At 47.1% G+C, this 17,247-nt stretch overlaps 1 protein-coding gene across 3 annotated transcripts; it reads left to right on the top strand.

Moving 5' to 3' along the window:
- The first annotated feature begins 6,539 nt into the window (after positions 1–6,539).
- On the top strand, positions 6,540–16,525 carry lhx9 (LIM homeobox 9). Of its 3 annotated transcripts, none has more exons than XM_079580909.1 (5): positions 6,540–6,792; positions 7,569–7,771; positions 8,718–9,076; positions 13,402–13,604; positions 16,283–16,525. In XM_079580909.1, exons 1-5 carry the CDS (start codon positions 6,607–6,609, stop codon positions 16,337–16,339), a joined length of 1,008 nt encoding a protein of 335 aa, XP_079437035.1. In that variant the 5' UTR covers positions 6,540–6,606; the 3' UTR covers positions 16,340–16,525. The 3 variants fall into 3 exon arrangements, with proteins under 3 accessions (XP_079437035.1, XP_079437034.1, XP_079437033.1); XM_079580908.1 differs by lacking the exon at positions 16,283–16,525 and adding an exon at positions 14,176–14,515 and having other exon boundaries at positions 8,721–9,076; XM_079580907.1 differs by lacking the exon at positions 16,283–16,525 and adding an exon at positions 14,176–14,515.
- The last annotated feature ends 722 nt before the right edge of the window (positions 16,526–17,247 follow it).

The following is a 17,247-nucleotide window of genomic DNA, read 5'->3' as shown; positions in this document are numbered from 1 at the left end:
TCCGTGGAAGAGCTTCGTCGCTTCTAACTTCACCCCGTTTGGAGCCATAGGAATACACTGAGAGAGGCCAAATGCTAACAACAACACCTTTGGTCGTTTTGCGTGACTGAGGGCACGCACAAAGACCAGACGGGTACACATCAACTCGTCTAATCTCGGGTAAGAACATATCTCAGTATGGAAAAACACTGGCCTGTTCCTTTAACAATGAGGTATTGATGGAGATGATTATTATGAACCCTATACAAAACGCCTGGGCCACAGCTAAGACACCGCCACTTCCCCAATATTGTTCTGATGCCAGTTTCAGAACCAGGTTGCCATGGTTACTGAAACCGAAGTCCATGTGTTTTTTTTCCCCCCCAGTGGAAAACAGCAGAACCAGTCCTGAAAATGGATTGTTCAGTCGAAAACACAAACCCTTCTGCTGGTCAGGTGTTCCAGCTATTCAGCTCTTCCAAACACTACCATGGTTAGCACTTTATACACAGTACGACCATGTACACAATAGGGAGGGAAGGGGAGAGTTCAGCTTCAGGATGAGAGACACACAGTAGGCCTCATCCTACTTATCCCTGACCAATCGCTGCTTTGCCTATATGAGCTCGTGTCTCATTTGAACATATAGTTTGCTTTCATTTCACATTATGAGGCGATATAAGAAATATTCCTCTTTAATTCGCTTCAAAACATAATTGTAAACTCGCAGTCTCTCCAAAGAGGGACGTTTACGAAAGGGGGGGTTGTCAGAAATGAAACGTGTGATCTGATTTTCGTCTGCTCGGTGTTTCCGCGGCTGCTTGAGACACGTCTGAATGCTGAATGCTATCTTTGCCATGAACGCTTTGGCACCGCGCTGTTCCGGCGGCGGCGGCTAATCTCATGAGCGATAGAGCGCTGATGTTTGTAAATATTTCCCGGATGCCTCCCTCTCTCCTCTTCGTCACGTGACCGAGGAACCCCCCCCCCGCCACCCACCCGCCCCCCTCCACAGAGCTCCCTCCGTGCGCTCTCCTGTCAGCGTTTAAGCCCATGTTCTCTGCTCCACGCTGGATCCAAGATGCTTTTATTTCCCTCTCTATTCCTCTCTCTCACCTCCCCCCCCCCCTCTCTCCCTCTCAACCCACCTCTCTCTCTCTCTTCTCTCCCTCTCCGTTATTCTCTTCTCTTTTTCTTCCTCCCTCCCTCTCTCCTATTCCCCTCTCTCATCTTCTTTCCCCCTCTCCTTCTCTTCCTGTTATCCCCCTGTTTCTCTCTCCCCTTTCTCCCTCTCTCAGTCGAAAACAGAGCGTGCCTCCCGCGCTCTCTTTCTACCCCTATCCCCCTCTCCCTACTCCATTTTCCCCTCTCTCTTCCCCTCTCTTTCCTTCCTCTTGTTCTCTTCTCTCTCTCTCTCTCTTTCTCTCCCTCCCTCTCTCTCCTCCCTTTCTCTCCCTCTCCCTTCTCCATTTTTCCTCTCTCTCTTCCACTCTCTTTCCTTCGTCGTTCTCCTCTCTCTCTCTCTCTCTCTCTCTCTCTCTCTCTCTCTCCCTCCCTCTCACTCCTCCCTTTCTCCTCCTCTCCATTTCTCCTCTCTCTCTTCCCCTCTCCTTCCTTCCTCTCTCTCTCTCTCCTTCCTTCCTCTCTCTCTCTTTCTCTCTCCTTCCTCTCTCTCTCTCTCTCCTTCCCCTCTCTCTCTCTCTCTCTCTCCCTCCCTCTCACTCCTCCCTTTCTCCTCTCTCTCTTCCCCTCTCCTCTCCTTCCTTCCTCTCTCTCTCTCTCTCTCCCTCCCTCTCACCCCTCTCTTTCTCCTCTCTCTCTTCCCCTCTCCTTCCTTCCTTCCTCTCTCTCTCTCTCTCTCTCCCTCCCTCTCCCTCCTCCCTTTCTCCTCTCACTCCTCCCTTTCTCCTCTCACTCCTCCCTTTCTCCTCTCTCTCTTCCCCTCTCCTTCCTTCCTTCCTTCCTTCCTCTCTCTCTCTCTCTCTCTCTCTCTCTCCCTCCCTCTCCCTCCTCCCTTTCTCCTCTCACTCCTCCCTTTCTCCTCTCTCTCTTCCCCTCTCCTTCCTTCCTTCCTTCCTCTCTCTCTCTCTCTCTCTCTCTCTCTCTCTCTCTCTCTCTCTCTCTCTCTCTCTCTCTCTCTCTCTCCCTCCCTCCCTCCCTCCCTCTCACTCCTCCCTTTCTCCTCTCTCTCTCCACGTTTTTAGGGATGTGACCCGTTTGCGCTCTCTCTCCCGACGCGAGTTGACCCAGAAATGATAACTCCGCGTGACCCCTGGATGTGTGGCGATCTAATCCGCGTGCCCAGGGGGCGGAGGGAAAAGCCGATCTATAGGTATCCGTCCGAGGCATCGCCGGGTAACAGGCAGCGAGCGAGCGGCAGACAGTGGGGCAGGGAAGGCAGGCAGGCAGGCGGCGTATCATGCTCGGTGTGTGTACAATAAGACCATAGCGCGCACTGCATTATTGATGAGATACATTGTGATGTCAGCCCAGGCGGAAGAGCACAGCAAAATGACACTTAGCACCGAGCAGCAGCAGCAGCAGCGTGCCACAGGATTCGCTTATGCGGGCGGGACGGCGGGGTAATTAATTGTCGCCACTCGCTCCGAGCGCCGCGGCTCTCCACCAGCAGAGACGCGATATCGATCCCCCGATATGAACGTGGGGCTCTCGCTTCATGAAAAAGGCACAATGTGTTTTCCTTAAGATCATTTGAATAATTCACATTTTGAGTTATTCATATATTTGCAGTGTTCAAACTCGCCATGCATTTATTTTCTTTTTTTTGTGTGTATAAATTCCCCAAACAACATTAACATGCACATCCATTGACTAAGTCCGGATCAAATATGTATTGAACATCATGTGGCAGTGCATATATATAGTCTATATGTGTGCACGGGGGTGTTGGTGATGAAAAAGTAAGGGTAAAACTCCCTGACGCGCTGAATATGGAAAGCGTTTCGATCCTCCAGGTGCGGCGCGCGCGCGGCGGCCCCCAACTTCACCAAATATTAACTCGCGGAATCGATACGCGCAGGCCACAACATTTGCATATTTCTGACCGGGCCGCTAAGCAGATGCACGGGGGCCAGAAGGAGCACGGGCATCTGGGTGTTCGCGTCCAACAACTTCCCAAACTCATTTTTTTTTTCACGCGTAAAAGCAGGGGGAAAAAAAAGGAAAGACGCGCTTGTAGTTTGGTTTTGCTTTAGTTTTTATTCTACTATATTCCATGTGCGCAGAATCAGAATTGTGATCGCCATTGTTAGTGGACAGGTTCGAGAACTTGTGCAAACCTAAAACATAAACACTAATAATAAACCTTTTTTTTGCGCATTTATTCAGTATTTTACTGGGATCCATTCACAAAGGAAGGGCGCACGAAAGAATCCTCCTGGGAGCCGGTGGGAGCCATTTGACTTGACTAAACAATAGCCTACATCTTGGCTCAGACTTGGGACTTGACAATACACCCCACCATGACATTTCATAAACAAACACATGTTTCATATTTACAACATTTATTCACATTTCGTAAAGCGACCCCTCGTATTCTCTTATTGGATCGTCTTTAACATTTACAGACTAAAGCCGCAACTTCGGGAGGCCATTGGCTCTTCTCAGCTCCCCCCCCCCCGTTGGCGCGCGTGCTCCGGGCTCTGGCGTGCGCGCGGAGACACGAGCGACGAATATTGAAATGCCTTGTGTTTAATTGACACTCGCGAGTGCGGGAGGAGCGCGCACGACGAACACGGAACAGCCCCCCCCCCCCCCCGGTCTCCAGCAACGGCAGCCTCTCTCCGCTGCTCTTGCCTGGCGCCGGGAGAGAGACAGTCTTGCCCAGGGATCTGCACGCGCACCGCCGCAGGTAAGACCTCTCTTTGGGCCAGGGCTGGTTAAGGACTATCGCGCTGGAGCCTGGACGGAGCGTTGGGGGGTGTGGAGCAATGCGCGGCACGGCAAAAAAAAAAAAAAAACCTCATTAATTTATTCTTTATGGAATCTTGAGCTAAATCATCATTTGTGTGCGCGTGTGAGTCGATAGGAATAATGCAGTGCGTGGTGTAATTGGAGATTTGGTTAAAGGCCATTTGAACGAGGCGTTTTTAATGCGTAATGACGCGAACAGAGCCTTTAATTCAAGAGCATTTTACGCACACACACAGAACTCATAATCAAAACACCAGAGCTGTTTATTTGTTAAATATTTGTCAATTTAGGATTTTCTTACATTTTTTTCTCTTAAAAAAATAATTAAAAAATAGCCCTTTTTTTTTATTATTTTTTTTAAATAGGCCCCAACACAAACATAGCCTGTTTTATTAACCATTATTTGACACTGATAACGCGGACAGCAGGGGAATTATTGTGTGCACAATAGAAAGTGAACTCCCCAAACCAAACCGCTCTGTTGGTGAAATCTGAGCAGATTAAATGTTGCCTATTTTGTTGCCTTCTCACATCTTAATTGGGGGAGAGAAAAAAAAAAAAAACGTGGAATCGAAACAAATCAAACACAAAGCGCCTATTCCCAGAGCCCCCGCGCGCGCACTGACACATTGTTAAGCCTCTTCAGTCAGATGAAATGTCACTGCTGCAGGCTACGGCTCCAAAACACCGCTCCTTTCCTTACCCACGTGCACGCGGCGGCAAACGTCTCAATGATATAAGAAAAGAAAAAAAAACACCTCCATCTATACATCCGTCTGCGCGTAGACTTATAATTACGCGTTTCGGTGCGTGCGTAAAGCTGTTTTCTCATCAAGGCCTCCGACCGGAGCGCGCAGCATTTACCCGGCTAAACGTCCGAAGCACCCGGAGCCTCTGTCCGTGCGAGTGACCCACAGCCGCCCAGCCCTCTCCTCCTCACCCACCGCCGCCGCCGCCGCCGCCGCTGCTGCTGCTGCTATCATGGGGCCTCCAATTAAAACAACACAACTTCGCGGTGGGGGAGGAAGGGAGTGAGAGAGGGGAGACGGATAGGGGAGGCAGCGTGAGGGGGGGGGGAGGTGGAGGAGGGGGGGGTTAGAATGTAACACGTCTTGAGATGAAGCATCCACACCTGCACTCCCCGCGAGCCTCGGTAAATCTATTAATGGCTCCATCCACAGACTATTGTTTTCGTCCTTCCCGCGGTGGGGGGACGCCGGGGCTCGTCCGGGCGCGCTTCTCGGTGCAGGGCTGCAGGTAAAGGAAGAAAATCGCCGCGCTAAAGGTGTTTCCATGGGGCTTGTCGTCGCCACACGTTGGGCACAAGGCCTTTTCATCCTTTACGCCTTTAATCACAGCAACTTCTTAGGGTTTATCGATGGAGAGGCTGTGCGTAAATATGTATCTTTAATATGGCGCATTTACGCACGGAATGTGGAAACTCTCGGGCCTTTTACGCATCGATTATTTGGTGTATCAGAAGAAAAACACGATTGTATTCAGCAGCTATTTAAGTGCAGTGTGGGCCTGTAATTAAAGCTATTTACTGTGGTAAGTCTGCGTAAAACACTGCGTAGAATCCTGTTTTGCACATAATATACAGGCGTGTGTGTGTGTGAGTGTGAGTGTGTGTGTATGTGTGTGCGTATGTGCGTGTGTGTGTGTGTCTATATATATATCTTAAAGAGTTAAAATCTATAAACACACGTTACATAGGATTTTAGTTCAACTTCTCCTCTCTCGTGCAATTTTAATAAAACGTGCCCACGCCCTCTAACCAATCACCGATCACCTCTCCGCCCCGGTGTTTATGCCTCTTCAGCACGTGGAGTGTGTGTCGTTTTCCAAATAACCAAATGAAAATGAAATGAAAATGAGATTAAACCCCCGTTCATTCCACAACCTCAGATTTAAAAAAAAAAGAAAAGAAAAGAAAGACAAAAGATGGAGTTTCTATTTCAGCCAGAGCCCATAAAAGCCCCGCGTTATTAAAAAAAAGCATTGAGCACATTGTCTCTTATTATAAACGTGGAACCGTAAAAGTAGAACGTCAACAGCAGCAGCTTTAGTCCGGGGGTTCGGAAGGGGCAGGAGTGACAGTTCTTTGTTGCCGGATAGAAGCCGGTGGTGATGGAGTGAGAGCGAGAGTATGATGCAGACAGAGGAGAGAGAGAGAGAGAGAGGGAGAGAGAGAGGGGGGGTGGTGGGGGGGAGAGGGAGAGAGGGAACTCCTCCTACCAAATTATTCAGACTGGGCCGGCACTGCTCGCTTCACAAATATAGGACACGGTTCTCCAACGCAGCCAGTCCCAACCTGACCCCCAAGCACCGCGGATCACCCGGCCGCGAATCTGGGAGAGAAACCCCCCCATAAAAAAAACCCCTAACTTCGACTCGTTATTAGCGGCGACGGGCCCCCTCCTCTCTCTCTCTCTGCATCTCCTCGGCCTGTTCCACTCGTATTTCGGACTATACTGCGGGTTTTTTTGTCCCTCCTTTCCCGGAGGTGGAGGAATACACGGAGCGGGGGACGTCGGTATATGCCTTCCACGTTGCACGGCTTGTTTTCTGTTTTTTCTTCTTCTCCCCAGCCCGGAGGTGAAGCCTGAGCGGGGTTTTTTTTTCTTCTTCGTGGGGAGCTTCCGGAGGTGTGTGTGTGTGTGTGTGTGAGAGAGAGGGGCGAGTGACAGTTTTATGGAAGTTGTGAGCTGCAAGACAGAGCCAGCCAGTTGCACGTTGCGCGCAGGAGCGGGCCGAGCCACCATGCTTTTCCACGGGATCTCCGGGGACCACATCCAGGGGATCATGGAGGAGATGGAGCGGCGATCCAAGAGCGAGGCGCGGCTGGCCAAGGGCATGCAGATCAACGGCAGGGAGACGGTAAGGGAGAGGAGACGGGGCTCGGGCCGGCGCGCGCTGAGGGGGACGGGGCTGCTCAAGGATCGCGGCTCAACCCCGGTTCCCCCCCGTGCGCTGGTCGGCTCGGTGTGTCGGTACAGCTGGGATTTTACAACCACCAGTTTATGTGTGGAAGACAAAACAATGATGTCATGTCAGGGTTTTTAAAATGTAGTTGTTTTTCTCTCCACTCCCTATGTTTTCTGCGTTGACATGATGTGTAGAAATGAATTTGAAAAAGCCTGGCCTTTTAAGAAGACTTTTAAAATAAACAGTATTTTTTATTATTAGTTTCTACTATCAAAATAACAGCTTGGTCAATTGTAATGCCCAGTACTTAATTATAAATGATCACAGCGTGATAAATACCCGCTGTTTAAATGCGTTTTTTTAAATGATGGATATATGAGGGTATCGTTTAATGGGAAAATACTTTTATTTCACGGCGTTTTCAACAAATAACACGTGGGTATACATTTGCAGCTAATATCATTTTAAAAGATATTTACAGATTGAAGTTCCCAGTGTGTCAGCTTGCCTTTTTTCCTTACCTAACGTGCAGCCTGCCCACAGAGGCCCGAGTGTGTCCGCCTGAGTTTTTAGTCAATCCAGCGGCGAGTGTTTGATTCGAGGCGCAGTGATTAGAAGTCGTGTAACATAGATTAACGACCGAGAGTCGTTGGTGGCTCTCCCCCCCCCCTTCCCTTTCTCCCTCCCCCGTTCCCCGTTCGCCCTCTTGACTTGTGTCTCTGGCGCAGACCATGCCCTCCATGAGCCCGGAGAAGCCCGCCCTGTGCGCCGGCTGCGGGGGCAAGATCTCGGACCGATACTACCTCCTGGCCGTGGACAAGCAGTGGCACCTGCGATGCCTCAAGTGCTGCGAATGTAAACTGGCGCTGGAGTCCGAGCTGACGTGCTTCGCCAAGGACGGGAGCATCTACTGCAAGGAGGACTACTACAGGTACGGGACAAAAAACAAAAAACAAAACACAAAACAAAACAAAACACAAATGGCGGCTGTGCGTAAAAGGCGATTTTTACGCGCAGTGTTTAGTGACGGTAAATGTGCATGGCCCGGGTAAATCGAGCAACTGCAAAACAAGCATTTACGTGAGACTTTGAATTAATTAGTCTAAACACTGCAGGTAATAAGCCTTTGTGAATACACGTCAAAAACCCGATTGTTACTTTGCGCAAATCATAAGCTACTATCAGATCTGGATAAACGATTTTCAATTGACGATGACTCGGCCAAATGGCAAACAATAGTCACGTAAAACCTGGGCACAACGTCAGCAGGAAGCTTTTAAAAGGTTACCGTGGTCCGCGCTGCAGTTGTGACAGCGGCCTGCAGTGGCCCAGTGTGGGTTCGTATCAAAATAACTCATTACGCGCTGACTCCACCGAGGGGTCAGCGGTGCACGCCCACATTTAGCACCGGGGCGAAGGTACTGCGCGCGTTTGTCGAGGTATTTGGACACGTACCGCGGCGGCGCGAGCGTTAACAGCTCGTGAATGGCTTTGGACAGAAACATTAACATTAACACCGACACCGCGCCGCCGCTGTCACCCCCGCCAAATGTTTCTGTGCGCGCTCTCTGTTTGGCCAAAACTTTTTTTTCTTTTTCATTTGGTAAAATTGAAGTGAGGGCCTGAGTGTCGTCTGTCCATCATCGATGCATGGTTTTGCCTGGAGCACTGCGTCATGGATTTGTACCCACTATTTTGCCCACGTATTCCTTTGTTTATTTAATACTGTGTGCGTAAAGCGGTCCAAAAGAAAATGCCGAGGCGTCTGTGTGAATGTTCTGGAGCTCCCCGTGTCTCCATTGTAAATCTGAGAGTCCAGCTTCGGACCAAGGTGTCCCGGGGGTGCGCGCTGTGCTCTGACTGTGCGTCTGTTCCAGAAGGTTCTCCGTGCAAAGGTGCGCACGCTGCCACCTCGGGATCTCGGCCTCGGAGATGGTGATGCGGGCGCGGGACTCGGTGTACCATCTGAGCTGCTTCACGTGCACCACCTGCAACAAGACGCTGACGACGGGGGACCACTTCGGGATGAAGGACAGCCTGGTGTACTGCCGGCTCCACTTCGAGACGCTGGTGCAGGGCCCGGACTACCACCAGCAGATCAACTTCGCCGAGCTGGCGGCCAAGAGCGGCGGCCTGGCACTGCCCTACTTCAACGGGACCGGCACCGCGCAGAAGGGCCGTCCGCGGAAGAGGAAGAGCCCCGCCATGGGAATTGACATCCCCAGCTACAACTCGGGTGAGACACGCGCTCCTGCTCCAGGAACACAACAAGGCAGTGTAATATATAATATATAACACTGAGTGAGCGTTCATTCTCACCTGCAGCTACAGTGGTTCTCAACTGGTGGGTCTGGACTCAGAAGTGTGACAAAAATACCGTTCACAAATGATTATATAAATTACATGGTCAGAGCTTCAATCAGGAGAAATGTAAAGAAAATGCGTATTGACGTATTTTGATGTTACACTTAAAACAGGAGCACACCACAAATATTTGTATACATTTTTCTTAAATTGTTATTATTATTATCATTATTATTATTATTATTATTATTATTATTATTATTATTATTATTATTATTATTATTATTATTATTATTATTATTATTATTTGCATCTCGCATTAATTATCATTCGACAAACGATAATTAAAATAAAAATGCTAAAATGTCATACAGGCCCGGGCCTACTGACACAATATTTTTTTAAATGCACTAAACATGATCCTCTAGTGGCCAAATTAAAATAGGTTGGCATCACATCCAAACACATCAAAACCCAAAGCCATGACGCAAAGGCCAGAGCGCGAACCCGAAACATGGGAGTCTTTACGCGTCTAATTCCAGCGCGGTTCAAACGAGTGACTCCCTGACGCTAATGATCCAAACGCGACCTTAACCTGTGCCTGTGTAATTAACACTCACGTTGGGGTCGCCATGATCGAGCAGAACGCGCGCGAGGCGGGTGGACCCGGGTTTAAGCGAGTGCGTAAAAGCCGAGTTCAACTCCGCGTAAAAGCCCCGGTTGGAACGCGTGGGTTTAGGGATGAACGGTGGTGTTAAACGTAGCTTTCACCTAAAAAAACAAAAAAAGAGGGGGGGGGATCCGGGTGTGTGTGTGTATGTGAGTGTGGATGTCCCCCCCCCCCTTGCCCCGCCGCCCCAGCTCTTCCGCCCGCCGCGTCCTCATTCTCGGCCCCGCTTTGTGCGAATCAGTGCGCGCCTGAGAAAGTCGCTCATTGTGCGCCTCCCCGGACAGTGGGGAGGAATAGGGGTAATCTGCGCGTTAATTGTTCTTCGTTAATTGAAGCTGACGTTGGAATCTCTGGCCCCAGAAGCGGCCGCGGTCAGTTCTCATGTGCAGGGGGGGGGGGGGGGGAAACCCGGTGGAGATGGGGCCTTCTTACGGGGGAAGGGAGGACATGAGACCCACTGGCACTTGGTGGAGCTGCCAGGCTTCGAGCACACATTTCGGGAAACGTTATGCTAATTCCGCCGCTCTCATGGCACTCCCTGTAGAAAAAAGAAAAAAATGAAAAGAAAGAAAAGAAAAATCGCATGTGTCTGGCAGTAAGGCATGTCGAACACAGGAAAGCTTAAAATAGCGAGAAACGTTCATTCGGTGTTGGGTTTAAACTCAATTTTACGCGCAAACCTGTACGCCTCTCGTTGTTTTTGTGCTTTTGGAGGGGAGTGCAGGCATGAAATGTACAATATTCCTCATGCTAATGCAGTGTGGACATAAAGCTGGCCCGAGAAAGAGGCAGGGGGAAAACAAATCACCAAAACACGAGGAAAAAACACACCCGACTGACAAATCGAAACGCGCGCAAATGAATTTCTCTGATTAGGATTTTATGATTGGGTTTATTGGTGCTTTGGTGCATGTCTCGCCTTGTTTGTTTTCACACCGTGGGTCCCCCCCCCCCCCCCCAGGAAAAGGCTCAGCACTTATAGCGGCGTCTGCTTGGATACAGAGACCCCTAGTGGGTAGTAACTAGTCAAACAGATCTCACAACGCAACGTGCCGTGTAAGCGCAATGGAACACACAGGCGCATCTGAGAGAAAATTTGTGATTTTTCCACAACTACGTCAAAGTTCACGTATTTATAATTAACTAAAGCCTAAAGCCAGACTCGATCAAACCTTTGTTGCGTTTTGTAGTGAAGGCCAAGAGCAAAAAAAAAACACTGAGTTTGAGCCTGTACGTCCAGTGGCGTCACGTTGCGCCAAACAAATCCTGACTCCAAATATTTATATTGTTGTAAAGATTCACGACACGTTTCATGTTGTCCTGTGGCGTGCACTTGGCCAGGGCTCGGAAAAGTGTTCGTTTTGCATGTCTTGATCTTAAAGTGCTGATGTAATGTGTTGATATGGGAGAAAATACGGCCGCGGTCAGCAGTTCAGCACAAAGGGACAAAGAAATCAATGCGCCCCTTCGGAGGAGCCCCTGCGCGCTTTTTTCCATTGTGCGCTGGAACCTGGAAGATCCACCGCCCTCACGTGGATCCACATGGCGTTTAACGAGCGGCTGTTTAATCAGAGGCAGCGTTTTGCGTGTGTGTTTTGGGGTAATGTTGGTAAAAGGTGCCCATTTGTTTTCCAAAATCGTCGCAGCGCCCGAATGGAATTTCCTTCGCACCGTTCCTGACGAATGGGGCGCGTTAGGCCTATTAGTCTTTGCAAACACAGGCACAAATGATTACGTTTGGAATCTTCTCTGGGCTCGTGCAAAAATCGTAGCTTTAACAACAACTGCTGTTACATTTAGCGTTATCAGCCAAAAGGAACAATGCGTAAGTGCGCAGTGGAAGTGGAGGCCTACACTACAAAAATGATTATAATAAATGTACAATTACAAAATGTTTCAGTTTTGAAGCACTCACCAGTCATCAGGGGCGGACTGGCCATGTGTCCATTCTGGAAGAGCACAGGAGGGCCACTGGCTCGAGGGCCACCGGTCCCCGCCTCAACCGAGCTTTACCCAAATCCAAAAGCTAAACAGAAAAGCATCAAAATGGCGAGAAAAAGAGAAAAACACGGACAAAAAATGATGGAAAATATAATTAAAAATTCAACAAAGATGTGACAAAAATGTGACAAAAATGCAACAAAAATGTGACAAAAATTCAACAAAAATGTGACAAATATTCAACAAAAATGTGACAAAAATGCAACAAAAATGTGACAAAAATTCAACAAAAATGTGACAAAAATGCAACAAAAATGTGACAAAAATGTGAAAAAATTCAACAAAAATGTGACAAAAATGCAACAAAAATGTGACAAAAATTCAACAAAAATGTCACAAAAATGAGAAAAAAAAAACATACAAAAGGTGACACAACACAGCAACAGCGCGAGGAAAAAGGTCAGCTTTGTGGATCTTAGCTTTCAAATGAGGTGTTCCACAGCCAAAAGAGGACAGAATGCATTTGGTTTAGGCGGGCGGTAAGAGGTTAAAACATGTATTTGTGGAAGTGTCACAATTACGCTAGTTTGGGCCAGTCTGGTCCGAGTCCAGGGCTGTTTTTCAGTCCCAGTCCAGCCCCTGCCAGTCATAGAATAATGCTGATGATTCCTGATTGACTGAGGCGGGCCTGAGTGAGGAATAATGCTCTCTTCATTATTTGGGAACAACCCTGATCTGTTCTGAGCAGGATTCTGAGTCCAGACTCTCACAAAGCCAGTGGGAAGTCATTTTGTGAGTGTAGATGTCTGGGTCAAAGTGAAACGACCAACTGGACCGCACTGGACCTCCCTTCACGGGTTTGGGAGTTGAATCCAGTACACTTTGCAAACATGTGATTCCTCTACATTTTACAAGAGCTTATTTGTTCACACATTTCTAGATCATCCTCGAGAAACACACACGCTACAATCCAGTCAAACGAGAGCTGGAAATTGCACATATTTTTTATTGTTGCGATTGTTTTGGTTAGATTAATTTCCTGTCTACCTTTCAGAGTGTTTCTGAGTGAATTCCTCCATTGTGAGATCAATAAAGGCGCATCTTATCTTAACTAATATCCAGCTGAAGGTGACACAGGGAAATGTTTTAAACGCAGAGATATGGATTTGAAACATTTGACATTACCGACATAAAAATGAGACAAAATGTGTTGCAACATGTTTTATTAACCTAAAAAGGCCCCAAAATTGCTGATATTTTTGCTGACAACATCTGCGTAATGGATGGATCCGGGTTTAAATGTGATTTTGTTTCGTTGTTGCATTAGACACAAAGATTTGCTCAGCGGGATTTTGGATCTTGTCGTATTCGTTAGTGGAAGAAACCTTCGCCTTGAAATGTAAAAGTTCATGAAGCTAAGAGTGACGTATTCAATAATATACCTTCAAAATATTGTTAAGACTGAGGCTGAACAGTTTCTATAAATCTATGAAGAAACGTTGAACAGTGCCATACATAAATGTTATAATAACTGTTAGGAGAACAAATGGGCCCAAACCTGACGAGTGAAAAAGTCGTGTCTTGTTGTTGCCGTCTTTGTTCGGTCAGACTAACCCCGTGGCTCTCGCCCCCCTCCCCCCCCGCAGGCTGCAACGAGAACGACACCGACCACATGGACCGGGACCAGCAGGCCTACACCCAGACGCAGAAAACCAAACGCATGCGCACCTCCTTCAAGCACCACCAGCTCCGCACCATGAAGTCCTACTTCGCCATCAACCACAACCCGGACGCCAAGGACCTGAAGCAGCTGGCCCAGAAGACCGGCCTGACCAAGCGCGTCCTGCAGGTGAGAACCCCCCCCCCCCTCTTCAGGAAGTGCGACCATTCTGTTCTCCAAACTGCATGCCCCCCCCTCCCCATCACCGCCATGGCAGCCTCATGCTTTTGTTTTTTCCTCACCTTGGTCCATTCACACGTACAACCCGGGGTTCTGTGAGCGGGTGTAGATCCCCGAAGTAAGAGTGCACACGATTCGGTCGAAAGTGGAGCGAAAACTTGGTGATGTTTGTGATTCAAATTGGCACTGGTGTTGGTGGCGCTAACTCTGCCCGCCCCCCTAAGTCCATTTTTGTTTTGTTTTGTTTCAGAATTTGCAGACAGCTTGTAGTAGTTTGCAAAGAGAGGGGGAAAAAAATGGAATCTTTCAAAAGTTAATTGTTTAATCCACTATCAGAGTTTGGTGAAGCTTAGCAAAGAGCGCAGACAGTTTTGGGCTGTTAGCATGAAACCTCAAGCTAAGACTATTCTGCCGGTCAGTTTCAGATCTGTGTCCTGTGTAGAGTGACAGTATAGTGATTTGCAAATGTTGTTCCGAAAAGCCAAAAACAGTAAAAGAACGCATTGGGATTGGTTTGCAGGTTTGGTTCCAAAACGCACGAGCCAAATTCAGAAGAAACGTTTTGCGACAGGAGAATGGCGGTGTTGATAAGGCGGACGGCACCTCGCTAGCCCCGCCCTCGTCCGACAGCGGGGCCCTGTCTCCGCCCACCAGCGCGGCCACACTAACTGACCTGACAAACCCCTCAATCACTGTAGTCACCTCCGTCACCTCTAGTTTGGACAGCCATGACTCGGGGAGCCCGTCACAGACTACTCTGACCAACCTTTTCTAACCCAGCTCCACACCCTTTTTTTATTGACATTTTATTTTTGCAATTTTTTGTTTTTGTTTCTTTTTTTGTAACTTTTCAAAGTCCAGTCGAGAGACAAAGTGCTGTTACGTGCACGAGAAGACGCGGCCACATCGGAAACCATTTTAAACTCTGTAGCATTTTTTTTTTTTTTGGGGAGGACGGCGGCCATGTTTGTAGTCTGCAACCCCCGGAACCAGGACAGACGGACGCTAGCTCGTGCTCTCACACGGACCCCACGCCGAACCGGAACGCTTGTTTGGAGGAGGGGGGGCGGGGCGGGGGGTGGGGAAAGATATATTTTAGCTGGCTTTATTTGTACAGAGCCCCTCTTAATTTATGCTTTAAATTGGTAAAATCGAATACAATTATTATGAATATTTTTGAAATATGTATTGTATGCACTGTGTTAGCACTATAAATTTGAGATTCTTTTTTTGTTTTGTTTCTGTTTTGGAATCATTTGGGGGGGGGAAATCTTGTAGAATGTGCTGTGTAAACTCGAAAACTCTGAATCATCACGAATGTCTTTAGCCGTGTAAAATTTAGCTACAAAAAAAACAACAACAACGAGAAAATTTCGCACAAAAGGAGCCATTTTTGGAAAAATCTGGGCACTGTTGAAATCGAATGCACTTTTTTTTTTTTTTTTCCTAAATCACAAGGACGTGGAGTTTTTTTTTTTTTTTTTTTGGGTAGTTCCGGCGAAAAGTGCATTGTTTACTTTGATTTGTTTGCTCAGGGTAAAAAAAAAAAAAAAACGGCGAAGGAGCAGAAGGGACAAAGCGCTGCTGGAGCCGGACATCGAACTAACCTCCATCTTTCGCTAAGACAAATTCACTCTTTTTTCTTTTTCCGACACTGAAGGAAACCAAAAAAAGCATATTCCAGCTGGGAACATTTCTGGGAGTTCTTTTCCTTTTTTTTTTTTTTTTTTTTTTTTTTTGGGACGACACACGATGCTAAATGCCTATCTCACTTCTACTATGTGCCTTAAACGCTTCACGTCGGGAGAAAGATCAGGATCTATGTTTGTTACCAGACGTCCCTCGCTAAGAGCTGTATCTCTCTGTTTTTCTGTTTCTGATCCCCCCCCCCCTCCCTCCGTTTATTTGATTGGGGGTTTTGAGGAGTTTGGGTTGGGGGGGGGGGTGCACTCTTTCAAATCTAGCCCGGGCCATTTGATGGATTTCCATGTTAATAGTTGGGGTACAGTGTTTTATCAAGATTGTCCATGTTTTTTTTTTTTTTTGTTCTTTCCCTGTTTCTTGATATAAAAAAAAAAAGAGAAAAAAAAGTATGGTGTATAAAAAAAAAAAATCCCCTACCTTAAATATTTATGGACCAAACGGTTGTTATATATAAAAATTTGTGTGAATAAAAATAATTTGCTTTAAAAAAAAACAAAAAACAAATCCCAAGACTTTTATTTCCTCATTGCCTCATTTTGTGTGTAGTTTTTTTTTTTTTTTTTTTTTTTGCCATCAACAAACGAAAAGCATTTACTGTTACTCTTCCATTATGTTTTAATTTCTCTCTCCGATGTTTATAGTCTTTTTCTTTTCTTTTTCTTTTTGAATGTAATGCCCCATGGATTTGCATCTCTAATCCCTGTAGTCGGAAACATTTTTTTTTAATGCATGGCTTTAAAGGAAAAAAAAAAAAAAAAAAAAAAACTAAAGTGAAATTTTATTATTATTTTTTTTATAATGCATATTGGTGGAAAAAAAAAAAAAAAATCCTACAAATTACTATCATTATTTTTTTCTTGCAAGAGCCCGCAAAGCCCGGTTCATCTGTAGTTAATATATTCTTACTCTATCGTTTCTTTCAGGGAGAACAAATCTTGGGGCATTACAGCCATACATCCCGACGTTTGAAAATCCCATAAACTTTTAAAGAGAAGGGATCCTCAACATTGAAGACAAAGACAATAAGATGTTAGTTGCCTATTGAGAGTAAAAAAAAAAAAAACACGCAAGCTTTTCCCCAAACCATGACGACCTTTCTTTCTTTTTATTGACTTTTGACGGAGTCCCCGACGTGTGTCATGACATTGCGATGTGCTGAAATTAGTGTATATTGACCCGACGCTGAGACGCTCTGGAGACGCACCACACACACACACACACATGTACACACAAACACACACAAAGCTCTCAGTATGTAGCCGCAAAACACCAACACAACTTTTCTCCGGAGTGTCGTTTTTATGAGTATTATACGCCGTCCTTGGGGGAGAGAGCGGACGGCCCCCGACCCGGAACCGGAGGGAGGATGGATGGACCGGCAGGAGCCAGAGCTGGGAAGCCGGAGCCGCGCGCCGTCTGGACAACGGGGGGGGGAGTGGGGTGGGGTGGTGTGGGAAGTGGGGGTAACCAAAAAAAACACGCAAAAAAAAACAAAAAATATGAATAAAAGAAACAACGATAAGAGATTGTCATTCTGCATGCGACTCATGGCGGTGTTAGCATTTTCCTGCAAAAAAACGTGTACGCTTTTCTTTCCTTTTTTTCCTTTCCTTGCCTCTTTTTTGATTTGTTGTACCAATCATTGTCAGCTGCCAAATAAAGAGTGTGAAAAATGGCGTCCCTGATGAACAATCGAGTGCCTCGCAAATGTCACCGGAAGCGGGGAAAAAAGAAAAAAAGAAAAAGAGACTTCAAGCTCATTTGTGCATGACATTCGCCGCACTGTGGAGAGGCGCTCAGAACTTTGTGACTGATTAGGATTTGCCGTGTACAGCGTGTCAACAGCTACACTATGTTATGTTCCAGTTTGCAGGGTTTAGACAAGTCA

This window comes from Gobius niger (genome assembly GCF_951799975.1).
Source record: "Gobius niger genome assembly, chromosome: 22".
In the NCBI taxonomy this organism is placed as follows: Eukaryota; Metazoa; Chordata; class Actinopteri; order Gobiiformes; family Gobiidae; genus Gobius; species Gobius niger.
Note: the sequence above shows the minus strand (reverse complement) of the source record. Positions and strands in the feature narration are given on the sequence as shown.

Coding starts and splice junctions, on each gene's coding strand:
- lhx9 (XM_079580907.1), top strand. CDS start 6,607: ATGGAAGTTGTGAGCTGCAAGACAGAGCCAGCCAGTTGCACGTTGCGC. Junction 6,793..7,568: donor AGATCAACGGCAGGGAGACG/GTAAGGGAGAGG, acceptor TCTCTGGCGCAG/ACCATGCCCTCCATGAGCCC. Junction 13,605..14,175: donor TGACCAAGCGCGTCCTGCAG/GTGAGAACCCCC, acceptor ATTGGTTTGCAG/GTTTGGTTCCAAAACGCACG.